Source organism: Oncorhynchus mykiss, chromosome 16, assembly GCF_057628025.1.
Source record: "Oncorhynchus mykiss isolate SJ-2025 chromosome 16, ASM5762802v1, whole genome shotgun sequence".
NCBI lineage: Eukaryota > Metazoa > Chordata > Actinopteri > Salmoniformes > Salmonidae > Oncorhynchus > Oncorhynchus mykiss.
The window spans coordinates 26033108-26060229 of NC_143037.1; the positions used below are offsets into that span (position 1 = coordinate 26033108).

The following is a 27122-nucleotide window of genomic DNA, read 5'->3' on the forward strand; positions in this document are numbered from 1 at the left end:
ATGGTTGTCCTTCTGGAAGGTTCTCCCATCTCCACAGAGGAACTCTGAAGCTTTGTCAGAGTGATCATTGGGTTCTTGGTCACCTCCCTGACCAAGGCCCTTCTCCCCCGATTGCACAATTTGGCTGGGCAGCCAGCTCTAGGAAGAGTCTTGGTGGTTCCAAACTTCTTCCATTTAAGAATGATCGAGGCCACTGTGTTCTTGGGGAGCTTTAATGCTGCAGAATTTTTTTCGCACCCTTCCCCGGATATGTGCCTCAACACAATCCTGTATTGGTGTTCTACGGACAATTCCTTCGACCTCATGGCTTGGTTTTTGCTCTGACATGCACTGTCAACTGTGGGACCTTATTTTGACAGGTGTGTGCCTTTCCAAATCATGTCCAATCAATTGAATTTACCACAGGTGGACTCCAATCAAGTTGTAGAAACATCTCAAGGATGATCAATAGAAACAGGATGCACCTGAGCTCAATTTCGAGTCTCATAGCAAAGGGTCTGAATTCTTATGTATATAAGGTATTTCTGTTTTTTTTATATTTTATATAATATATATATATATATATATATAACATAAACATTTGCCAACATTTCTAAAAACCTGTGTTTTGATTTGTCATTATGGGGTATTGTGTGTAGATTGATGAGGATTCGTTATTTTAAATTGATTTTAGAATATCGCTGTAACATAACAAAATGTGGAAAAAGTCAAGGGGTCTGAATACTTTCGGAATGCACTGTATGCCAAGGTGCATTGAAGCTGCTCTGGCGGATCGTGGTGGCCCAACTCCTTATTAAGAAACTTTATGTTGGTCTTTCCTTTATTTTGTCTGTTACCTGTATATCTCCTTCAAATGTTGATTTATTTTTTACGTTGCGTTGACAACCAAACACAATTCAATATCACTAAATATCATGACATTTGAAGTTAGCCAGAGCTTTAACTTGAAACCCTATTCCTATGCATTCCCTATTTATTGTTGAATCCTGGGTTGAATTGAAACAATAGCTGTTCATGACTTGGTATATAGTCCTAAATAGCATCATTGATGATATTTGAGGTATAAAGTATGGTTACATTTCATATGCTCTGTTAAACCTACCCCTCGATAGCAGTACATCTGTTTAGTTTTTAAGTGGAGATTTCTCAACAATCTTTCTCACTATAGCACATTAGTAATAGTCAGTGACAAATATCATAGCTAAGGAGGTCTGGGTTAAAACCCTGACTGGGAGACCAAAGGGTAGCTGTAGATAGATCAATTCTCCAGTACAGCCCAGCCTATTTATATATTTTTTGATAGTGGCAGAGGTGGTAAAGTAACAAATTGCCATACTGGAGTAAAAGTAAAGATACCTAAATAGAAAATGACTCAAAAGTGAAAGTCACCCAGTAAAATACTACTTGAGTAAAAGTCTTAAAGTATTTGATTTTTAAATATATTTAAGGATAATTTAAAATTCATTATATTAGGCAAACTAGACGGCACAATGTTCTTGTTTTTATAATATGCAGATTGTCAGGGGCACATTTACAAATGAAGCATTTGTGTTTAGTTATTACGGCTCAGGCTAAGACCCTAGATCCAGACACAGGAGGCAGATAGTACGAGTCTCGGTGTTTCTTACAGTTTAAGGGGCAGGAAAAAGGTAAGTCAAGGCAGGCAAAGAGTCATAATCCAAATCCGAGTCAGGCAGGTACAGGACAGGCAGAAAGGTCAGCACTGGGAAGACTAGGGGGAAAACTAGCGCACAGGGAACCCGCTGGTGGGACATGACAAACTGGCAACAGACAAACAGAAACCATTTTGCTGTTCCGTTTTTAAAATGTATTTTTTATTTAACCTTTTATTTAACTAGGCAAGTTGGTTACGAACACGCTGTTAAGCATTCAAAATGTCACGAGTACTTTGGATGTCAGGGAAAATGTATGGAGTAAAAAGTACATTGTCTTTAGGAATGTAGTGGAGTAAAAGTAAAAGTTGTCATAGATATAAATAGTAAAGTACAGATACCCCCCAAAAAACGACTTAAGTAGTACTTTAAAGTTTTTTTTACTTAAGTATTTACACCACTTGTAAGTGGATACAGCATTGAAGATCTGACGTTGTTTTAGAGCTATAAATTCAACAAATTCAAGGTTTGTCGATGTTGACATTTTGTTACCATGATGACATAATCCTGTGGTTTAAATGTTACCCTCAAAACAAGTGTACATTGATAACGTTTTTTCAAATCCAATATATTTTCCACGTCACAATAAGTTGACAAACTAAATGTAAACAAAGTTGAATCAACCAGTTTGTTCCCAGTGGGTAGTCACACACTTAACTCACAATAAGATTGAGCAACTAAAGCAACATCTATGTATGTCCATCCTGCCAATGTCTATCACCCCTGACCCTGATGATGGTTCCCTCTGCCTATAGGTCCCTCTGGTCCAGAGTGTCAGTGTCCGGTATCGGGTAACTGGTATTTGGCCAACAATGGCAGGGACTGTATCCATGACAATGGTAACCGTTGCCAGCCCGAGCAGTTCACCTGTCTGAATGGTGGCTGTATCTCAGTGCGTTTGAAGTGTGACGGCTACAGTGACTGCCAGGACAACTCAGACGAGCTGGAGAGAGTGTGCGGTGAGTGTATTTACCTCAGTCTGTTTTTTGCCGCCATTTTAGTCAAGACCCAGCAACAGCAAAGCCAAGAGCTCTTAAGTTTTGAATCTTTCAAACTCAGCGGTCATGTCAAATGTTTTATAGCTCAAGTGTGCTCCCTGTACTGTCATTTCCCTGCACCTAGCAACCTTGTTAAAAAGACTCCTATTTTGCATAGATTTCCACACTTGCTCAATCAAATAATCAATCAATCAATCAATCAAATGTATTTATAAAGCCCTGTTTAGATCAATTGTCACAAAGTGCTTTACAGTAACCTGGCGTAGACCCCAAAGACTAACCTAGCACATTGATTCTGTACCGGTACCTGCTGTATATAGCCTTGCTATTGTTATTTTACTGCTGCTCTTTAATTATTTGTTACTTTTATTTATTATTTTTATTTTTTTGAGGTATTCTTTTATTTATTCCTTTTTTAACTGCATTGTGGGTAAGGGCTTGTAAGTAAGCATTGTATTCAGCGCATGTGACAATTTGATTTGATTTGAAAAGCACAATGGCAAGGAAGAATCTTCAAGAGAAACCAGTTGTGCTCACCCTCTCTTACTTCCCCTCTCAGCCTTCCACGAGTGCTCGGCCCAGGACTTCACTTGTGACAACGGCCGCTGTGTGGCCCTGTCCTACGTTTGTGACTACGCGAATGACTGCGGCGACAACAGTGACGAGCTGGGCTGCGCGTTCCCCACCTGTGCCTCCGCCACCGAGTTCACTTGCACCAATGGACGCTGCATCTCCGCCGCCTTCGTCTGCGACGGTTACAGTGACTGCCGCGACAACGACACCTCAGACGAGATCAACTGTCGTGAGTGATAACTGCTGTGACTAGAGTTGATTTAAGGAGAGTCGAAACAAAGATATTAGCAAGAGTGCCAAAAAAGAGACTGCACTAGTCCACAGATACTGTTAAGCATCTGCACATGTGCTTAGGAGTTCACTCTGTCCAGCAACATATTTAGCTGTGTGAAAAGTTTGACCTCTTTATTCAAACTCTCTTTGCTTATGTCAAAAGTTACCCCGCTCCTTATTGTAACCTCATATCGTTGAATCTACCTTTAACCTTTTCTACTTTACTCCGTTCCCGTAGCGCCCAGAACGTGTCCCTCCGGACAAACCAAGTGTGACAGCACCAACATCTGTATCTACGCGAGCCAACTGTGCGACGGTTACAACAATTGTGGGGACAACAGTGACGAGAACCCTTTGTTCTGTGGTAAGTCTAGCTATGATGTCTGTTTTGTTTTATACACTGAGTGTGCATCCTCTTTCCATGACTTAGACCGAGCAGTTGAATCCAGGTGAAAGCTATATATCCCTTATTGATGTCACTTCAATCAGTGTAAATGAAGGGGAGGAGACAGGTTAAATAAGGATTTTTAAGCCTTGAGACAATTGAGACATGGATTGTGTATGTGTGCCTTTCAGAGGGTGAATGGGCAAGACAAAATATTTAAGTGCCTTTAAACAGGATATGGTAGTAGGTGCCAGGCGCACCGGTTTGAGTGTGTCACGAACTGCAACGCTGCTGGGTTTTCCACGCTCAACAGTTTCCTGTGTGTGTCAAGAATAGTCCGCCCCCCGAAGGACATCCAGCCAACTTGACATAACTGTGGGATGCATTGAGAGTCAACATGGGTCAGCATCCCTGTGGAACGCTTTCGACACCTTGTAGGGTCCATGCCCCGAATTGAGGCTTTTCCGAGAGCAAAAGAGGGTGCAACATAATATTAAGGTGTTCCTAATGTTTTGTACACTGCATATCATGCTGTGGTTTTGGACAAGGTAGTTTATCCCTGACTTGTTTGCGCATGTATGTTTTTTCAGTTTTACGTCCCTCTCCACAGTCTGTTCACTGTATACTGTGCCCTTGTGTGTGTTTGGGCATACATGCGTGTGTGTGTGTGTGTGCATGCGCGTTTGTGTGTGTGTGTATGTTACAGTGGGCCGGACGTGCTCACCCGACCAGTTCCGTTGTGACGAGGGGAAGTGTATCCCCAGCCACTGGGTGTGTGACTGGATCAGAGACTGTGTCGACGGGACCGACGAGCCCCCCTCCTGCCGTGAGTACTACCTAACCTGGGCCATGTTCAGGCACCAAAGGCAAGAAAACAGACTGAAACAGGGAGAGATTTACCTGGACATTTCCAATAAGAAATTCAAATGTTCGTTTTCCACTTCAAAATGTTTTGCAACAGTGCGACCTAGATCATGGCCGCATTCAGAAGGCAAACTTTGCGGACTGTTGCAAATAATGTAATTTTGTAAAACTGGATTGATTCCTTATTCTACAAGACAGAGAGGCATACTTGTTTGATGTAACATATGTCTATCTGAATATTCAACAATGTAGTGAAAACAATAGCTGTTAAATTGTCCCCCTCTCTCTGTTTCCTCCAGAGGACCAAATAAACACCTGTCACCCTGACCAGTTCACGTGCACCAACGGGAACTGTATCCCCATGTCACTGACGTGTGACGGCAACAACGACTGCTGGGACAATAGTGACGAGGCACTGGAACTCCAATGTGGTGAGACATTACAATATACAGTGTGTTCAGAAATTATTCAGAACCCTAGACTTTTTCCACATTTTGTTAGGTTACAGCCTTATTCTAAAACGTATTATTGATTTTTTTCCCCCCCTCCATCTACACAAAATACCCCATAATGACAAAGCAAAAACTATTTTTTGGAATTTTTGCTAATTTATAATTTAAAAAAAAAAGTGTTCAGATCCTTTACTCGGTACTTTGTTGAAACACCTTTGGCAGCGATTTGAATCTTCTTGGTTTGACGCTACAAGCTTGGCATACCTGTATTTGGGAAATTTCTCCCATTCTTCTCTGCAGATCAGGTTGGATGGGGAGCGTCGCTGCACAGCTATTTTCAGGTCTTTCCAGAAATGTTCAATCAGGTTTAAGTCCGGGCTCTGGCTGGGCCACTCAAGGACATTCAGAGACTTGTCCCAAAGCCACTCCTGCTTTGTCTTGGCTGTGTGCTTAGAGTTGTTGTCCTGTTGGAAGGTGAACCTTTGCCTCAGCATTAGGTCCTGAGCGCTCTGGAGCAGGTTTTCATCAAGGATCTCTCTGTACTTTGCTCCGTTCATCTTTCCTGACTAGACTCCCAGTCCCTGCTGCTGAAAAGCATCCCCACAGCATGATGCTGCAACCACCATGCTTCACCGTAGGGATGGTGCCAGGTTTCCTCCAGATGTGACGCTTGGCATTCAGTCAAAATAGTTCAATCTTGGTTTAATCAGACCAGAGAATCTTGTTTCTCATAGTCTGAGAGTAGGTGCCTTTGGCAAACTCCAAGCAGGCTGTCGTGCCTTTTACTGAGGAGAGGTTTCAGTCTGGTCACTCTACCATAAAGGCCTGATTGGTGGAGTGTATCAGAGATGGTTGTCCTTCTGGAAGGTTCTCCCATCTCAACAGAGGGACTCTAGAGCTCTTTCAGTGACCATCGGGCTCTTGGTCACCTCCCTGACCAAGGCCCTTCTCCCTCGATTGCTTACTTTGGCCAGGTGGCCAGTTCTAGAAAGAGTCTTGGTGGTTCCATACTTCTTCCATTTAATAATGTCAACTGTGGGACCTTATATAAACAGGTGTGTGCCTTTTCAAATCATGTCCAATCAATTGAATTTACCACAGGTGGACTCCAATCAAGTTGTAGAAACATCTCAAGAATGATCAATAGAAACAGGATGCACCTGCGCTCAATTTCGAGTCTCATAGCAAAGAAATACAAATAAAATTGAAAACATTTCTATAAACCTGTTTTCACTTTGTCATTATGGGATATTGTGTGTAGATTGCGGAGGATTATTTATTTAATCCATTTGAGAATAAGGCTGTAATGTAACAAAATGTGGAAAAAGTCAAGGGGTCTGGACACTTCCCGAAGGCACTGTAACTCAGAATCTACACACGAACAAACAACACATAAGCGTGACACTATTGGTCTATCAACTTATAATGGGGGTGCTACACCCGAAGCAGGAAATTAAAGCAATCATTTTTGTAACAATTGTGCATGCTTCAGAGCGTAAAAAGACGGTTCAGCAAAGACAGCCATGTGTTTTGCTTCACAATGCTTCAGATGTCTCATTTGGGGTTTGTTTCAACTCTTACTACTCTGGCGCAAGACAAATGTTCTTCAAAATATTGTGTGTGCATCTTTACTTACCTCTCCCATTTCAGGAGAGCGGACATGCGCTTCTCATCAGTTCACCTGCCCCCCTCCATGGCGTCCTGGCCACCCGCGCTGTGTCCCTCTGAGCTATGTGTGTGATGGGGAGAAGGACTGTGCCGACGCAGCTGATGAGCTTCAAAACTGCCCCAACCGCACCTGCCACATGAATGAGTTCGCCTGCGCCAATGGCTTGTGTATCCTCGTCCCCTTCCAGTGAGTTTGTGTGTGTGTCAGTCACATACTGTAAAAATAAGGTGTGTTTGTGTGTTTTTTTTTGTTTTCCTATCCTTGTGGGGACCAGAAGTCCTCCCAAGGATAGTAAAACAAGGGAAATTCAGAAAAGTGGGGACATTTCGCCAGTCCCCACAAGGAAAAAGCCTATGTTAGGCTTAGGGGTTAGTGTTACAATTAGGGTTAGGGAAAATAGGATTTTGAATGGGAATCAATTGTTTGGTCCCCACAAGCGTAGTAAAACAAACGTGTGTGTTTTGTGCAAATTTGCCTCTGTATCTGTGTAAAAAAAAAGGCCGGCCCTCTCAATCTGATTGGCCTTCGGATCTATAAATCACATTCATCCCAACCAATCAGGGTGCTTGGACGCACTTTAGGGCTCCGCCTCCTATCACTTCACGTTAGTGCCCGGAATATCCCGAGAACAAGCAAGTTTTGTGTTGCAGACGGACCTTTGGACAACTGAAGCGTCCATTGACAAGTGTGTGTTGGGAATGTTATTGTGCTAATAGGGGGTGCAATAGTAGCAAGTTACGGTACCTTATTGTGCAGTGTACTGTAACAGTGTAGATACGTTTGCAAGTAAGAAGTTGCAGTGTTGTTTGCTGGGTCTCGTGTTAATGCTAGCTCCAGTTAATTTGTATGTACCCTGCCCTGTGCATGCTACTTCGTCTAGTATCTTTATTCATTGCTACAAGTGTGTTTATTGAGTCCGACTAGCCTACTCATTAGTATTACTTGCATGCCCCCGCTGCAATATGTTTATATTATATGCATGCTACCGCTGCAGTATATTTATATCTGCAATATGTATAGCCTCTTGTGTTACTTGTATAGTAGCTGGTGTCATTCTACAGATTCTAGAAGTTCCCAGAATGTTCTAGCTCTTTCTGTGCGCAAGCACATGTGCACTAGCCCTAAGTTGAGATCTCAGCCAGGCCAGAGAGAGAGCCATAAAGCTCCATGGCCTTAGCCTTCTATTTCTCTCTCTCTCTCGACATGTACAGTGCCTTTGCAAAAGTATTCAGACCCCTTGGATTTCTTCACATTTTATTGTGTTACAAAGTGGGATTAAAACGTATTTGTCATTTTCTGTCAACATTCTGCACAAAATACTGTAATGATTACCGCCCCGTAGAACTCACGTCGGTAGCCATGAAGTGCTATGAAAGACTGGTCATGGCTCACATCAACACCATCATGACGGAAACCCTAGACCCACTCTAATTCGCATACCGCCCCAACAGATCCGCAGATGACGCAATCTCAATCGCACTTCACACTGCCCTTTCCCACCTGGACAAAAGGAACACCTATGTGAGAATGCTGTTCATTGACTACAGCTCAGCATTCAACACCATAGTGCCCACAAAGCACATCATTAAGCTAAGGACCGTTGGACTAAACCCCTCCCTCTGCAGCTGGATCCTGGAATTGCTGACAGGCCGCCCCCATGTGGTAAGGGTAGGCAACAACATATCTGCCATGCTGATCCTCAACACTGGGGCCCCTCAGGGGTGCGTGCTTAGTCCCCTCCTGTACTCCCTGTTCACCCATGACTGCATGGCCAAGCACAACTCCAACACCATCATTAAATTTGCTGACGACACAATGGAGGTAGGCCTGATCACTGACTACGATGAAACAGCCTATAGGAAGGAGGTCCCAGGACAACAACCTCTCCCTCAATGTGAGCAAGACAAAGGAACTGATCGTGGACTACAGGAAAAGGAGGGCCGAACAGGCCCCCATTAACATCGACGGGGCTGAAGTGGAGCGGGTCGAGTTTCAAGTTCCTTGGTGTCCACATCACCAACAAACTAACATGGTCCAAACACACCAAGACAGTTGTGAAGAGGGCACAACAACACCTTTTCCCCCTCAGGAGACTGAAAAGATTTGGCATGGGTCCCTAGATCCTTAAAGTTCTACAGCTGCACCATCGAGAGCATCCTGACCGGTTGCATCACCTCTTGGTATGGCAACTGCTCAGGATCTGACCGTACGGCACTACAGGGTAGTGCGTACGGCCCAGTACATCACTGGGGCCAAGCTTCCTGACATTCAGGAACTACAGTTGAAGTTGGAAGTTTACATACACTTAGGTTGAAGTCATTAAAACTCATTTTTCAACCACTCCACAAATTTCTTGTTAACAAACTATAGTTTTGGCAAGTCGGTTAGGCCATCTACTTTGCATGACACAAGTAATTGTTAATTGTAATCCAACAATTGTAACTGTAATCCAACAATTGTTTACGGACAGATTATTTCACCTATAATTCACTGTATCACAATTCCAGTGGGTCAGACGTTTACATACACTAAGTTGACTGTGCCTTTAAACAGCTTGGAAAATTCCAGAAAATGATGTCATGGCTTTAGGAGCTTCTGATAGGCTAATTGACTTCATTTGAGTCAATTGGAGGTGTACCTGTAGATGTATTTCAAGGCCTACCTTCAATTTCAGTGCCTCTTTGCTTGATATCATGGGAAAATCAAAAGAAATCAGCCAAGACCTCAGATTTAAAAAATTGTAGACCGCCACAAGTCTGGTTCATCCTTGGGAGCAATTTCCAAATGCCTGAAGGTACCACTTTCATCGGTACAAACAATAGTACGCAAGTATAAACACCATGGGACCACACAGCCATCATACCGCTCAGGAAGGAGACGTGTTCTGTCTCCTAGGAGACAAACATACTTTGGTGCGAAAAGTGCAAATCAATCCCAGAACGACAGCAAAGGACCTTGTGAAGAGGCTGGAGGAAACAGGTACAGTATCTATATCCACAGTAAAACAAGTTCTATATCGACATAACCTGAAAGCTTCTCAGCAAGGAAGAAGCCACTGCTCAAAACCACCATAAAAAACCATGAAGCATGACCCATGAAGCACGAAGGTGGCAGCATCATGTTGTGGGGGTGCTTTATCGCAGGAGGGACTGGTGCACTTCACAAAATAGATGGCATCATGGGGTAGGAAAATTACGTGGATATATTGAAGCAACATCTCAAGTTATCAGTCAGGAAGTTAAAGCTTGGTCGCAAATGGGTCTTCCAAATGGACAATGACCCCAAGCATACTTCCAAAGTTGTGGCAAAATGGCTTAAGGACAACAAAGTCAAGGTATTGGAGTGGCCATCACAAAGCCCTGACCTCAATCCCATAGAAAATGTGTGCGCAGAACTGAAAAAGCGTGTGCGAGCAAGGAGGCCTACAAACTCGACTCAGTTACACCAGCTCTGTCAGGAGGAAAGGACCAAAATTCACCCAACTTATTGTGGGAAGCTTGTGGAAGGCTACCTGAAATGTTTGACCCAAGTTAAACCATTTTAAAACAATGCTACCAAAGGCTAATTGAGTATATGGAAACTTCTGACTAACTGGGAATGTGATGAAAGAAATAAAAGCTAAAATAAATAATTCTCTAAACTTAAAATAATGATCCTAGTGATCCTAACTGACCTAATACAGGGAATTTTTACTAGGATTCAATGTCAGGAATTGTGAAAAACTGAGTTTTAATGTATTTGGCTAAGGTGTATGTAAACTTTCGACTTCAACTGTATATACTAGGTGGTGTCAGGAAGGCCCAAAAAATTGTCAAAGGCTTCAGTCACTCAAGTCTAAGACTGTTTTCTCTACTACCGTACGGCAAGCTGTACCGGAGCACCAAGTCTAAGACCAAAAGGCTCCTTAATAAACCTTTTCGGGCTAGGGGTTCCTCTAGCGGAATGTTTCGACAACATCTGGTGAAGTGGCAGAGCGCGAAATTCAAAACAAATTATTAGAAATATTTAACTTTCATACATTCACAAGTGCAATACACCAAATTAAAGCTTAACTTCTTGTTAATCTAGCCATCGTGTCAGATTTCAAAAAGGCTTTACCGCGAAAGCACACCATGCGATTATGTTAGGACAGCGCCTAGCCACGAAAATCATACAGCCATTTTCCATTCAAGGAGAGAGCTCGCAAAAGTCAGAAATTGCAATTAAATTAATCACTAACCTTTGATCTTCATCTGGTGGCACTCCCAGGACTCCATGTTACACAATAAATGTTTGTTTTGTTCAATGAAATCCCTCTTTATACCCAAAAACCTCAGTTTAAATTGGCGCGTTATGTTCAGAAATGCATTGTCTCAAATAACATCCGGTGAAATTGCAGAGAGCCAAATCAAATTACAGAGATACTCATCATAAACATTGATGATACAAGTGTTATACATAGGATTAAAGAAACTTCTTGTTAATCCAGCCGCTGTGTTAGATTTCAAAAAGGCTTTACGGTTAAAGCAAACCATACTATTATCTGAGGACAGCACCCCATCAAACAAAGACAGACAATCATAATTCAACCCGCCAGGCATGACACGAAACTCAGAAATAAAGATATAATTCATGCCGTACCTTTGACGAGCTTCTTCTGTTGGCACTCCAATATGTCCCATACACAGCACAAATGGTCCTTTTGTTCGATTAATCCCGTTGTTATATATCCAAAATGTCCATTTATTTGGTGCGTCTGATCCAGAAAAACACCGGTTCCAACTCGTGCAACATGACTACAAAATATCTCATCTCATAAATTACCTGTAATCTTTGTCCAAACATTTCAAACAACTTTCCTAATACATCTTTAGGTATTTTTTTACGTAAATAATCGCTAAAATTTAAGACGGGATAACCTCTCTTCAATACCGGAGGAAAACAAAGTGGAGCGTGCTTTTCAGATCACGCGCCTCTATCAAACAGTACACTTCACTCGACCCTCATTCTGAACAGGGCTACTTCTTCATTTCTCAAAGGAAAAACATCAACCAATTTTTAAAGACTGTTGACATCCAGTGGAAGCGAAAGGAACTGCAAGCAACTTCCTTAGAATTCTAGATTCCCAATGAAAATCCATTGAAAAGAGAGAGACCTAAAAAGTAAAATCGTGGATGGTTTGTCCTCGGGGTTTCGCCTGCCAAATAAGTTCTGTTATACTCACAGACATCATTCAGACAGTTTTAAAAACTTCAGTGTTTTCTATCCAAATCTACTAATACTATGCATATCATAGCTTCTGGGCCTGAGTAGCAGGCAGTTTACTTTGGGCACGCTTTTCATCCGGATGTGAAAATACTGCCCCCTAGCCCAAAAAGGTTAACAGCTTCTACCCCAAAGCCATAAAACTGATGAACAATTAATCAAATGGCCACCCGGACTATTTACATTGACCCCCACCCCCCCTTTGTTTTTATACTGCTGCTACTTGCTGTCTATCTATGCCTAGTCCCTTTACAAATTACCTCGACTAACCTGTACCCCTGCACATTGGCTTGGTTCCGGGACCCCCTGTATATGGCCTTGTTATTGTTATGTTGGAACCTGTGGGCTTGTAAGTAAGCATTTCACGGTATGGCCTACAATACCTATTGTACTCGGCGCCTATGACAATTAACATTTGATTTGATGTTAATAGAAATTAAATAACTAAAATATTCAGCTCCCTGAGTTAGTACATGTTAGAAATACCTATACTAGTGTATAATCCACAGCATAATTATTAACTTGGCCATACTTTAAGAGTTTTAAAGCGTGGATACTAATGGATACTAATTATTGTTTTGTTTCCCCTTTTAAAACCACACAACAATATACAGTGGGGAGAACAAGTATTTGATACACTGCTGATTTTGCAGGTTTTCCTACTTACAAAGCATGTAGAGGTCTGTAATGTTTATCATAGGTACACTTCAACTGTGAGACGGAGACGGAAGAGACGGAATCTAAAACAAAAATCCAGAAAATCTATTAATTTGCATTTTATTGCATGACTTAAGTATTTGATACATCAGAAAAGCAGAACTTAATATTTGGTGCAGAAACCTTTGTTTGCAATTACAGAGATCATACAAGGTTCGCAGACACTGCAGCAGGGATTTTGGCCCACTCCTCCATACAGACCTTCTCCAGATCCTTCAGGTTTCAGGGCTGTCGCTGGGCAATACGGACTTTCAGCTCCCTCCAAAGATTTTATTTTGGGTTCAGGTCTGGAGACTGGCTAGGCCACTCCAGGACCTTGAGATGCTTCTTACGGATCAACTCCTTAGTTGCCCTGGCTGTGTGTTTCGGGTCGTTGTCATGCTGGAAGACCCAGCCATGACCCACCTTCAATGCTCTTACTGAGGGAAGGAGGTTGTTGGCCAAGATCTCACGATACATGGCCCCATCCATCCTCCCCTCAATACGGTGCAGTCGTCCTGTCCCCTTTGCAGAAAAGCATCCCCAAAGAATTATGTTTCCACCTCCATGCTTCACGGTTGGGATGGTTTTCTTGAGGTTGTACTCATCCTTCTTCTTCCTCCAAACACGGCGAGTGGAGTTTAGACCAAGCTCTATTTTTGTCTCATCAGACCACATGACCTTCTCCCATTCCTCCTCTGGATCATCCAGATGGTCATTGGCAAACTTCAGACGGGCCTGGACATGCGCTGGCTTGAGCAAGGGGACCTTGCGTGCGCTGCAGGATTTTAATCCATGACGGCGTAGAGTGTTACTAATGGTTTTCTTTGAGACTGTGGTCCCAGCTCTCTTCAGGTCATTGACCAGGTCCTGCCGTGTAGTTCTGGGCTGATCCCTCACCTTCCTCATGATCATTGATGCCTCACGAGGTGAGATCTTGCATGGAGCCCCAGACCGAGGGTGATTGACCGTCATCTTGAACTTCTTCCATTTTCGAATAATTGCGCCAACAGTTGTTGCCTTCTCACCAAGCTGCTTGCCTATTATCCTGTAGGCCATCCCAACCTTGTGCAGGTCTACAATTTTATCCCTGATGTCCTTACACAGCTCCCTGTTCTTGGCCATTGTGGACAGGTTGGAGTCGGTTTGATTGATTGTGTGAACAGGTGTCTTTTATACAGATAACGAGTTCAAACAGGTGCAGTTAATACAGGTAATGAGTAGAGAACAGGAAGGATTCTTAAAGAAAAACTAACAGATCTGTGAGAGCCGGAATTCTTACTGGTTGGTAGAATGCAATAAATAAAATGCAAATTACTTAAAAATCATACAATGTGATTTTCTGGATTTTTGTTTTAGATTCCGTCTCTCACAGTTGAAGTGTATCTATGATAAAAATTACAGACAATTACATGCTTTGTAAGTGGGAAAACCTGCAAAATCGGCAGTGTATCAAATAGTTGTTCTCCCCACTGTAAATAACTTCTAATGGAATCCACTGTGTCTGTGCGTGTGTGGCATGGGCCTCAACATCATGTTCTGACCGGACAGCACTAGGGTTGTGCAGTATGTAGATTTTCATATCCTCTTCCCAGGATTTACTGTATTACCGGCTTGGTACACAAGGGGGTGCCAAAAACAGCAAAAAATCACATTGGGCATCTATTACCAGAATTCTAACAAAATTAGCAAAAGTATTAGCGAATTCCCATGGAGACTGCTAGCTAAAGATGCTAACGAGCGCAAACAAATATAAACAAATTGCAATGACCACCAATCCAGGTCATGAAGTTATACATACAATATATGCAACATACAATATATATATACTGAATGTCAGAATTCGTTTTTTCACGCAGGAAAAACATATATAACGAGTTCATGCTGCGTTTTGCAAACGCAAATGTAAAATTCTTATTGTAATTTCTGCTCGGCATCAGACAAATTTTGTGCTTCAGTTGCACTTCTCCACTTGGATGAGAATTCATGAACGGTGTCATTCTATCAGCAAACAGCGCTCTGACTGATAGATACTTTTCTCTTGGTTTAGCCAGCCTACTTTTCTCTGGTAAAATGAAAGATTACCTTTAAACAAAACATTAGGAAATGTAGCTGGCTACATCCTTTCTGTGATAAACATTTTTATTTATTTAACTAGGCAAGTCAGTTAATAACAAATTCTTATTTACAATGATGGCCTAGGAACAGTGGGTTAACTGCCTTCTTCAGGGGCAGAACAGATTTTTGACCTTGTCAGCTCAGGGATTTGATCTAGCCACCTTTCGGTTACTGGACCAACGCTCGAACCACTAGGCTACCTGCTGCCCCAATATATGATGGCCATGCATCGTTTTAGCAAAAAATACCATGCTTTTTCATTGTAAGCTCATTTACTTGTGACTGCCAGCTAAATAGTGTTGCACTTCTGTTAGCTTAATTTTCATCAGATTACATTTTCGGCCAAATGTCATGCACTAATGTATTTTCTGTAAACTAAAACTATAGTTGCAAAAATACACTTGACTTTTAATATAAAACGCGACCCGTGTCAATATAAAGCTGGACTCACCTGCTCCCCTTTCTCCTGTTGTGCTAGTTACAATCTGGCTCAACTGTTCAGGGAAACTATGGTAAGCTTCATAATGTAAAATCATGTGATGTGTGAAATGAAGAACCCAATATTCTTTATCTCCTAATAAATTGCACATCTTGACTGCAGGTATTTACTTAAACAGTAGCTACAAATATGACAATTTATTGAAAAACTTAAAAGAAATAGTTTCAATGGTATTGACGGTATTAAAAAACCATCCCGTTACTATTTCCAAATAGCTTGTTATACGGTACACCGCCCAAGCCTAGACAGCACAATAATGGGCAGATCTTAGTGAATCAGTTCAAGTGGACTAGCGGGTGAGGGCCACTCAACCATAAAGGCCTTATTTAGTGGAGTGTTGCAGAGATGGTTGTCCTTCTGGAAGGTTCTCCCATCTCCACAGAGGACCTCTGGAGCTCTGTCAGAGTGACCATTTGGTTCTTGGTCACCTCCCTGACCAAGGCCCTTCTCCCCCGATTGCTCAGTTTGGCCGGGCGGCCAGCTCTAGGAAGAGTCTTGGTGGATCCAATCTTCTTCCATTTAAGAATGATGGAGGCTACTGTGTTCTTGGGGACCTTCAATGCTGCAGAAATGTTTTGGTACCCTTCCCCAGATCTGTGCCTCAACACAATCCTGTCTCGGTGCTCTACTGACAATTCATTCAACCTCATGGCTTGGTTTTCGCTCTGACATGCACTGTTAACTGTAGGACCTTATAGACAGGTGTGTGTCTTTCCAAATCATGGACAATCAATTGAATTTACCAAAGCCAAAGGTAGACTCCAATCAAGTTGCAGAAAAATTTCAAGGATGACCAATGGAAACAGGATGCATCTGAGCTCAATTTCGAGGTTCATTGCAAAGTGTCTGAATAGTTATGGGGTATTGTGTAGAATTACATCTGTTTTAGAATAAGGCTGTAACGTAACAAAATATGGAAAAAGTCAAGGGGTCTGAATACTTTCCGGATGCACTGTATTTTTTTTGAGTGTCTCTCTCTCGTACATTGAAGAGTAGGGGTACTTTAACAAAGATACCCCATTGTTTACCTCCCCTCCTGTTAGCTGTGACCGAGTCAATGACTGCGGGGACGGCAGCGACGAGTTGGACTGTTCCTACGACACCTGCACCAGCTACCAGTTCACCTGCCAAAACGGCGCCTGCATCCCAGCCACCTTTGCCTGCGATGGCGAGGCCGACTGTCTGGACGGTTCTGACGAGGCAGAAGGCATGTGCAGCACCCCCCAGCCTACCTGTGCCCCGGGAGAGTACTTGTGCAAGTCGGGCGAGTGTATTGACACCCACAAGGTCTGCAACTCGCAGAAGGACTGCTCGGATAACAGTGATGAGAAGGGATGCGGTAAGATCTCTCATACAGCGAAGGATGTAACACAATGGGGAAGGGATAGATTTATTTCCTTTGATTGAATGGAGGTTGTGGCAGTTGTACAATAGGTATGCGAATGTAACCACACTAAATGTATGATATTTCAAGAAATACTGTAAGTATGTGGAGTAGGAAATTAGTATTTGCAGTAAGAACATAATAATTTAGAGTAGGAAAAGGGAATTTTGATTTGGATTCCTAGATTAATTTTACAGCACATCTTAATCTTACAGAACTCATCCTACCTCTCTCTATCTCCTTCCCTCTCTACTCTGTGCAGGAATTAACGAATGCCAAGATTCGTCAGTCCACAAGTGTGCCCAGGTCTGCACCGACACCCCGACCGGTTACTACTGCTCGTGTAATGCCGGCTACCAACTCATGCCTGATGGTAAGGCGTGCGCAGACCTGGACGAGTGCCGCGACACGCCCGCCGTCTGTAGCCAGATCTGCGAGAACTCCGCCGGCTCCTTCCACTGCAAATGCGCCCCGGGCTACGTGCGTGAGCCAGACGGGCGCACGTGCCGCCAGAACAGCGCCATTGCCCCTTATCTTCTGTACAGTAATCTTTATTACATTCGTAATTTGACGACTGACGGTTCGCAGCTGAGCGTGGTTCTGCAAGGACTGTCGAATGTGGTGGCGCTGGATTTTGACCATTACGAGAAGAGGCTGTACTGGTTGGATGCGGGAATGGTGCGGATTGAGAGGATGCGATTCGACGGCAGTGAGAGGGAGACGATAGTGGATAACAACGTGGTAGGGGCTGAGGGAATGGCAGTGGATTGGGTTGGCAGGTGAGTGAAGGGGGAGGGGCATCAGAGCTTGATTGTAATTTTAAAATCATTGGCCTCATGGCGACGCAGTTTCCTTAATCTCCAGCACCTCAATTGGAAAGGACAGGTGAGGGAAAACTATGAGTGTGAATAATTTCATGATGCACTGTGTTGTGTTCAAAAGCTTCATAAAACTGTCTCACACTTCACATTTTGATTATAGCCTACAGTTGGCTTATAATGACACATTTGTATCTCCTTACAATTATATGTTTCATAGCAAAAGGTCTATATATACAGTGGAAAGAAAAAGTATGTGAACCCTTTGGAATTACCTCAATTTCTGCATAGATTTGTCATAAAAGTTGATCTGTTCTTCATCTAAGCCACAACAATAGACAAACACAGTCTGCTTAAACTAATGACACACAAACAATTATACATTTTCATGTCTTTACTGAACACACTGTGTAAACATTCCCAGTGCAGGGTGGGAAAAGTATGTGAACTCCTTTTTGCAGCAATAACCTCAACCAAACATTTTCTGTAGCTGCGAATCAGAACTGCACAACGGTCAGGAGGAATTTAGGATTTTCTTGGGATGTCTGATGTGAACCACTCTCTTGAGCTCATGCCACAGCATCTCAATCGGATTGAGGTCAGGACTCTTACTGGGCCACTCCAGAAGGTGTATTTTCTTCTGTTGAAGCCATTCTGTTGTTCATTTACATCTGTGTTTTTTGTCGTTGTCCTGCTGCATCACCAAACTTCTGTTGAGCTTCAATTGGCGGACAGAAAGCCATACATTCTCCTGCAAAATGTCTTGTTAAACTTGGGAATTCATTTTTCTGTTGATGATAGCAAGCTGTCCAGGCCCTGAGGCAGCAAAGCAGCTCCATGATGCTCCCTCCACCATACTTTACAGTTGGGACAAGGTTTTGATGTTTCTGTGCTGTGATGTGCCTTTTTTTCTCCACACATAGTGTTGTGTGTTCCTTCCAAACAACTCAACTGTAGTTTCATCTGTCCACAGAATATTTTGCCAACATCCAGGTGCTCTTTTGCGAACCTCGGACGTGCAGTAATGTTTTTTTTGGACAGCAGTGGCTTCTTCCATGGTGTCCTCCCATGAACACCATACTTGTTTAGTTTTTTACATATACAGTGCCTTGCGAAAGTATTCGGCCCCCTTGAACTTTGCGACCTTTTGCCACATTTCAGGCTTCAAACATAAAGATATAAAACTGTATTTTTTTGTGAAGAATCAACAACAAGTGGGACGCAATCATGAAGTGGAACGACATTTATTGGATATTTCAAACTTTTTTAACAAATCAAAAACTGAAAAATTGGGCGTGCAAAATTATTCAGCCCCCTTAGGTTAATACTTTGTAGCGCCACCTTTTGCTGCGATTACAGCTGTAAGTCGCTTGGGGTATGTCTCTATCAGTTTTGCACATCGAGAGACTGAAATTTTTTCCCATTCCTCCTTGCAAAACAGCTCGAGCTCAGTGAGGTTGGATGGAGAGCATTTGTGAACAGCAGTTTTCAGTTCTTTCCACAGATTCTCGATTGGATTCAGGTCTGGACTTTGACTTGGCCATTCTAACACCTGGATATGTTTATTTTTGAACCATTCCATTGTAGATTTTGCTTTATGTTTTGGATCATTTTCTTGTTGGAAGACAAATCTCCGTCCCAGTCTCAGGTCTTTTGCAGACTCCATCAGGTTTTCTTCCAGAATGGTCCTGTATTTGGCTCCATCCATCTTCCCATCAATTTTAACCATCTTCCCTGTCCCTGCTGAAGAAAAGCAGGCCCAAACCATGATGCTGCCACCACCATGTTTGACAGTGGGGATGGTGTGTTCAGGGTGATGAGCTGTGTTGATTTTACGCCAAACCTAACGTTTTGCATTGTTGCCAAAAAGTTCAATTTTTGTTTCATCTGACCAGAGCACCTTCTTCCACATGTTTGGTGTGTCTCCCAGGTGGCTTGTGGCAAACTTTAAACAACACTTTTTATGGATATCTTTAAGAAATGGCTTTCTTCTTGCCACTCTTCCATAAAGGCCAGATTTGTGCAATACACAACTGATTGTTGTCCTATGGACAGAGTCTCCCACCTCAGCTGTAGATCTCTGCAGTTCATCCAGAGTGATCATGGGCCTCTTGGCTGCATCTCTGATCAGTCTTCTCCTTGTATGAGCTGAAAGTTTAGAGGGACGACCAGGTCTTGGTAGATTTGCAGTGGTCTGATACTCCTTCCATTTCAATATTATCGCTTGCACAGTGCTCCTTGGGATGTTTAAAGCTTGGGAAATATTTTTGTATCCAAATCCGGCTTTAAACTTCTTCACAACAGCATCTCGGACCTGCCTGGTGTGTTCCTTGTTCTTCATGATGCTCTCTGCGCTTTTAACGGACCTCTGAGACTATCACAGTGCAGGTGCATTTATACGGAGACTTGATTACACACAGGTGGATTGTATTTATCATCATTAGTCATTTAGGTCAACATTGGATCATTCAGAGATCCTCACTGAACTTCTGGAGAGAGTTTGCTGCACTGAAAGTAAAGGGGCTGAATAATTTTGCACGCCCAATTTTTCAGTTTTTGATTTGTTAAAAAAGTTATAAATATCCAATATCAATCGTTCCACTTCATGATTGTGTCCCACTTGTTGTTGATTCTTCACAAAAAAAATACAGTTTTATATCTTTATGTTTCAAGCCTGAATTGTGGCAGAAGGTCGCAAAGTTCAAGGGGGCCGAATACTTTCGCAAGGCACTGTAGTAGACTCGTCAACAGGGAAGTTAGCATGTTCCAGATATTTCTGTCAGTCTTTAGCTGACACTCTAGGATTCTTCTTAACCTCATTGAGCATTCTGCGCTGTGCTCTTGCAGTCATCTTTGCGGGACAGCCACTCCTAGGGAGAGTAGCAACAGTGCTGAACTTTCTCCATTTATAGATCATTTGTTTTACCATGGACTGATGAACATTCAAGTTTTTAGAGATACTTATGTAACCATTTTCAGCTTTATGGAAGCTAACAATTCTTAATCTTAGGTCTTTGAGATCTCTTTTGTTCAATGCATGGTTCACATCAGGCAATGCTTCTTGTGAATAGCAAACTCAAATTTTGTGAGCGTTTTTATAGGGCAGGGCAGCTCTAACCAACATCTCCAACCTTGTCTCATTGATTGGACTCCAGGTTAGCGGACTCCTGACTCCAATTGGCTTTTGGAGAAGTCATTAGCCTAGGGGTTCACACACTTTTTCCAACCTACACTGTGACAGTTTAAATGATGTATTCAATATAGACAAGAAAAATACAATAATTTGTGTGTTATTAGTTTAAGCACACTGTGTTCATCTATGGTTGTGACTTCGATGAAGATCAGATCAAATTCTATGACCAATTTATGCAGAAATCCAGGTAATTCCAAAAGGTTCACATACTTTTTCTTGCCACTGTATGATATTGTATCTATGCATATGTCCATAGTCATTCTTGTATGTTTATGTGTGTGTATCCCAAAGGAAGCTCTACTGGGTAGACGGTTACTACGGCTCTCTCCACGTGTCAGAGCTGGATGGTCGTTTCCAGAAGAAGTTGCTGAGTGGCTGCGTGGGACCTAACGCCACCTACTGCTTTGTCCGGCCCCGTGCCATAGCCGTCAACCCCAAATATGGGTACTAACCAGGGGAGGCTGCTGAGGGGAGGACGGCTCATAATAATGGCTGGAACAGAGCAAATGGCATGGCATCAAACAGATGGGAACCACGTGTTTGATGTATTTCAAATCGAATCAAGTTTTATTAGTCACATGCGCCGAATACAACAGGTGGAGACCTTACAGTGAAATGCTTACTTACGAGCCCCTAACCAACAACGCAGTTTAAAATAAAATATGAATAAGAAATAAAAGTAACAAGTAATTAAAGAGTGGCAGTAAAATAACAATAGTGAGACTATATACAGGTGGGTACCGGTACAGGATTAATGTGCTCACCAGTGAGTTGAGGTAATATGTGACTATGCATAGATGATAACAACAGAGAGTAGCAGCGGTGTAAAAGAGGGGGGGGGGGGGGGGACAATGCAAATAGTCTGTGTAGCTACAGTGCCTTGCGAAAGTATTCGGCCCCCTTGAACTTTGCGACCTTTTGACACATTTCAGGCTTCAAACATAAAGATATAAAACTGTATTTTTTTGTGAAGAATCAACAACAAGTGGGACACAATCATGAAGTGGAACGACATTTATTGGATATTTCTAACTTTTTTAACAAATCAAAAACTGAAAAATTGGGCGTGCAAAATTATTCAGCCCCTTTACTTTCAATGCAGCAAACTCTCTCCAGAAGTTCAGTGAGGATCTCTGAATGATCCAATGTTGACCTAAATGACCAATGATGATAAATACAATCCACCTGTGTAATCAAGTCTCCGTATAAATGCACCTGCACTGTGATAGTCTCAGAGGTCCGTTAAAAGCGCAGAGAGCATCATGAAGAACAAGGAACACACCAGGCAGGTCCGAGATACTGTTGTGAAGAAGTTTAAAGCCGGATTTGGATACAAAAATATTTCCCAAGCTTTAAACATCCCAAGGAGCACTGTGCAAGCGATAATATTGAAATGGAAGTAGTATCAGACCACTGCATATCTACCAAGACCTGGCCGTCCCTCTAAACTTCCAGCTCATACAAGGAGAAGACTGATCAGAGATGCAGCCAAGAGGCCCATGATCACTCTGGATGAACTGCAGAGATCTACAGCTGAGGTGGGAGACTCTGTCCATAGGACAACAATCAGTCGTATATTGCACAAATCTGGCCTTTATGGAAGAGTGGCAAGAAGAAAGCCATTTCTTAAAGATATCCATGAAAAGTGTCGTTTAAAGTTTGCCACAAGCCACCTGGGAGACACACCAAACATGTGGAAGAATGTGCTCTGGTCAGATGAAACCAAAATTGAACTTTTTGGCAACAATGCAAAACGTTATGTTTGGCGTAAAAGCAACACAGCTGAACACACCATCCCCACTGTCAAACATGGTGGTGGCAGCATCATGGTTTGGGCCTGCTTTTCTTCAGCAGGGACAGGGAAGATGGTTAAAATTGATGGGAAGATGGATGGAGCCAAATACAGGACCATTCTGGAAGAAAACCTGATGGAGTCTGCAAAAGACCTGAGACTGGGACGGAGATTTGTCTTCCAACAAGACAATGATCCAAAACATAAAGCAAAATCTACAATGGAATGGTTCAAAAATAAACATATCCAGGTGTTAGAATGGCCAAGTCAAAGTCCAGACCTGAATCCAATCGAGAATCTGTGGAAAGAACTGAAAACTGCTGTTCACAAATGCTCTCCATCCAACCTCACTGAGCTCAAGCTGTTTTGCAAGGAGGAATGGGAAAAAATTTCAGTCTCTCGATGTGCAAAACTGATAGAGACATACCCCAAGCGACTTACAGCTGTAATCGCAGCAAAAGGTGGCGCTACAAAGTATTAACCTAAGGGGGCTGAATAATTTTGCACGCCCAATTTTTCAGTTTTTGATTTGTTAAAAAAGTTTGAAATATCCAATAAATCTCGTTCCACTTCATGATTGTGTCCCACTTGTTGTTGATTCTTCACAAAAAAATACAGTTTTATATCTTTATGTTTGAAGCCTGAAATGTGGCAAAAGGTCGCTAAGTTCAAGGGGGCCGAATACTTTCGCAAGGCACTGTATTTGATTAGGTGTTCAGGAGTCTTATGGCTTGGGGGTAGAAGCTGTTTAGAAGCCTCTTGGACCTAGACTTGGCGCTCTGGTACAGCTTGCCATGCGGCAGCAGAGAGAACAGTCTATGACTAGGGTGGCTGGAGTCTTTGACACTTTTGGGCCTTCCTCTGACACCGCCTGGTACTGTATAGAAATCCTGGATGGCAGGAAGCTTGGCCCCAGTTGATACCATTCCACCTATTCTGCTCCAGCTATTAACAAGCCTGTTCTCCCCAATTAAGGTGCCACCAACCTCCTGTGGTACTGACATGCACATGCACGCTCATACACACAAACATACAAGGTCCCACACATCCCCACCTGCAAGATAGAGGAAGAGTGGCCATTCTGAATTAATGGCAGATATTGAGGCATTTTTCGATAATCATGACATCTTTGATATATTATTGAGTAATACCAGTTAACAAATTACATCAAATTTTTTGTTCCCTTTTTAAAAATGTACTCTCCATTTGATTCTCTCTGCCTGCAGCTGGCTGTATTGGACAGACTGGGGGGACACTGCCTACATTGGCAGGGTTGGTATGGATGGTACCAACGCCACTGCCCTCATCACCACCAAGCTGGAGTGGCCCAGTGCCCTGACCATTGACTACACCACCAACAAGATCTTCTTCGCCGACTCCCACCTCAATTTCCTAGAGTGAGACATCAACACAACACTGTCTTCAGGGATGAACTTAATAATTCACTCTTAATACCTTTCTATGTAGTACTATCGGGCTTTATCATGAAAGTGTCGTAGGGCAGAAAAATAAGGCATTATGACCCCCTCACATCTATGCCTTGAATATCAGGGTTGAATGAGATCATGTTCAGTTGAAGAAATAAAACACTTGAGGATAAGTAGGTAAGAAAACCCCTAGTAGAGAAAAGGCAATGGAGGAAAAAACTCTTTAGTTAGGAAAAAAAAAGACAATAACAAAATAAGGACAACAGAACAGTACAGTTAAAGTGTATGCCCTCTCTCTAACTCTCTAAAGTTTTGCTGATATGGACGGGGAGAACCGCCACCGGGCCATAGCAGGCTCTCTGCCTCACCCCTTTGCCGTCACCCTGTTTGAAGACTGGGTCTACTGGACTGACTGGAACACCCACACCGTTGAGAAGGCCCACAAGTACACTGGCACCGGCCGCGTTGTCATGGGAAACAACACACACCGGCCAAATGACATCCATGTATACCATCCCTACAGGCAGCCTCGCAGTATGTATAGTACTGTGCCCTTTGACCCTTTGGAATTCCCATACATTGCTTGCTTAATTTTCATTTGTATACACCACTGTTGTACTTGTCTTTCCTGCATTTACACTCATATTTGTATTTTCTTACTGGCCCTGATTTTGCAGATAGCAGCTTATTTAAAATACATTTTTTACTTGCAATGACTTTGATATGTGGTTGTTTTCCTCTAACCTAGTTGAATGCACTTACTGGATAACAGCATTTGCAAAATGGCTTGATTGTCCATCGGGACAATATTATTAGCTTTCCATCATAGATGCGTCCATTCTTATGGCTGCTGATTGGTGTTTCCTAGGCGATAACCCTTGTGCAACACACCACCTAACCTGTAGCCACCTGTGTCTGATTGGTCCTGGCGGGACCAGCGCTACGTGTGAGTGTCCAGACCACTTCATTGGCCTCTCCGTGGGCTTCAAGATCCAGTGTGTGGCCGACTGTTCCAGCACCCAGTTCCGCTGCGGAGACAACGAGAAGTCAGTCTGAATTTATGTCACTTATGTCACTTATCAGGAATATTTGTTTTCCATGTAGTAGAATTTGAATCAGTTTTTTTTGGGATCAGATACTGACACAACCGTACAATTTAGGGCTTTTCACACTACCAAGCTGAGCCAAACTAAGCTGTACTAAGCTTGCTTGAAAAGGACAATGTGAAATATTTGAGCGAGCACAGTTTGGTTCGGTGAGTGTGGAAAAGGGTATTTGGAGCCATGTGACTATTTGCTTGATAACTTGTGTGGTTGCACAGTTGTCTAAATTCATTAAGTGAGTGAGTTAACTCTTTACTCTCCCACCTCCCTCCATCTCTCCTTCTAATCCCCTAGGTGTGTCTCCATCTGGTGGAAGTGTGATGGTCAGTCCGACTGTGGTGACGGGTCCGACGAACCCCTCACCTGCCCGCCCCGCTACTGTCCAATTGGTCAGTTCCAGTGCCAGGATGGGAACTGCACTTATCCTGGCTTCCTGTGTGACGGACACGCTGACTGCCGTGACAATTCAGATGAGGACGCTGCCCTCTGCAGTACGAAAACCCTATTCCACCTATTTGTACCACACCACTTCCATCCCACCATTCTACTAGCGTCCGAAACCCACAGTGTGATTGTTCAACTGCTCTCGTTGCTCTTTCTGTTGTAGTGTCTTTAATAGCGATTACAAACAAACATGGGGGGGGGGCAACCCAGTCTGATCCCTCAAGATAAACTAAAACTTTCAGAGATGTGGCCTTAGAATCAAAACACCCAATCCTTCAATCCCCTAGGTGACCACAGGTGTGCAGAAAATCAGTTCCAGTGTAAGAACAAGCAGTGCATCCCTGTGTCACTGCACTGTGACGGCATCATCGACTGTTCTGATGGGAGTGACGAGGATCCTGATGGCTGTGCCCAGAAGACATGCCGACCGGGCCAGTTCACGTGCGCAAACGGAGTGTGTATCCCGCCCAACTATGTGTGTGACACTCAGAACGACTGCGGAGATAGATCCGATGAGCACTACGAGATCTGCAGTGAGTTTGCTATGTTTGTATAAGTCTGGATTTTTTCGTTCGGTGCTAATTATGAATTTATGTTTTATGTACCGAAACAGTGGCACTTATAGGATCAGGAGAGAATTGTGCTCCGTCATCTGCATAGTGCTTAATATATATATATTTTTAAAACACCGTCTTGCAGAAAAACTCACTGCGTCCATCTTTTTTCTCTATCTATCCCTTCATCCCTTTGTCTCCTCCCTCTGTAGTGGGGCCAGAATATAACTGCGACGAGCTCACAGAGTTCTCCTGTAAGACCAACTACCGCTGTATCCCCACCTGGGCCGTGTGCGATGGCTCCAATGACTGCATCGACAACACTGACGAGCAGAACTGTGGTGTGTGTGTGTGTGTGCTTGTGATATAAGGGCAAAGTTACATTGTCTGAATATGGATACAGAAAATGTATAGCAGGCTACCAATCACATTTGTGTAAGTTCCGGGTCCTGCTTTTTCCTTACATTTCACTAAATAACTTCAAATAGATAATTTCAAACTATTTGACCCCTCATTAACCTGACCCCTGACCTATTCACAGAGGCGTTGACCTGTGACCCCCTGGGAGACTTTCGTTGTGACAACCACCGCTGTGTGCCCATCCGCTGGAGGTGTGACGGCAGCAACGACTGTGGTGACGGCTCTGATGAGAGGGACTGCGGTGAGTAGAGGTCAACTACAGTGCCTTGCGAAAGTATTCGGCCCCCTTGAACTTTGCGACCTTTTGCCACATTTCAGGCTTCAAACATAAAGATATAAAACTGTATTTTTTTGTGAAGAATCAACAACAAGTGGGACACAATCATGAAGTGGAACGAAATGTTTGGATATTTCAAACTTTTTTAACAAATCAAAAACTGAAAAATTGGGCGTGCAAAATTATTCAGCCCCCTTAAGTTAATACTTTGTAGCGCCACCTTTTGCTGCGATTACAGCTGTAAGTCGCTTGGGGTATGTCTCTAT

General features: G+C 43.0%; 1 protein-coding gene across 1 annotated transcript in view; it reads left to right on the top strand.

Annotated features, from left to right (window-relative positions):
- The window catches only part of lrp2b (low density lipoprotein receptor-related protein 2b), a 116031-nt gene that overhangs the window by 50561 nt on the left and 38348 nt on the right, over positions 1–27122 (top strand). The window contains exons 46-61 of the mRNA XM_090202411.1: positions 2429–2632; positions 3231–3473; positions 3756–3881; positions 4609–4728; positions 5066–5197; positions 6869–7073; positions 16488–16783; positions 17091–17607; positions 21131–21283; positions 23858–24028; positions 24369–24592; positions 24927–25104; positions 25456–25652; positions 25893–26138; positions 26372–26500; positions 26701–26820. Coding sequence (XP_090058537.1) covers positions 2429–2632; positions 3231–3473; positions 3756–3881; positions 4609–4728; positions 5066–5197; positions 6869–7073; positions 16488–16783; positions 17091–17607; positions 21131–21283; positions 23858–24028; positions 24369–24592; positions 24927–25104; positions 25456–25652; positions 25893–26138; positions 26372–26500; positions 26701–26820 — 3261 coding nt within the window. The remainder of the gene's footprint in view (positions 1–2428; positions 2633–3230; positions 3474–3755; positions 3882–4608; positions 4729–5065; positions 5198–6868; positions 7074–16487; positions 16784–17090; positions 17608–21130; positions 21284–23857; positions 24029–24368; positions 24593–24926; positions 25105–25455; positions 25653–25892; positions 26139–26371; positions 26501–26700; positions 26821–27122) is intronic.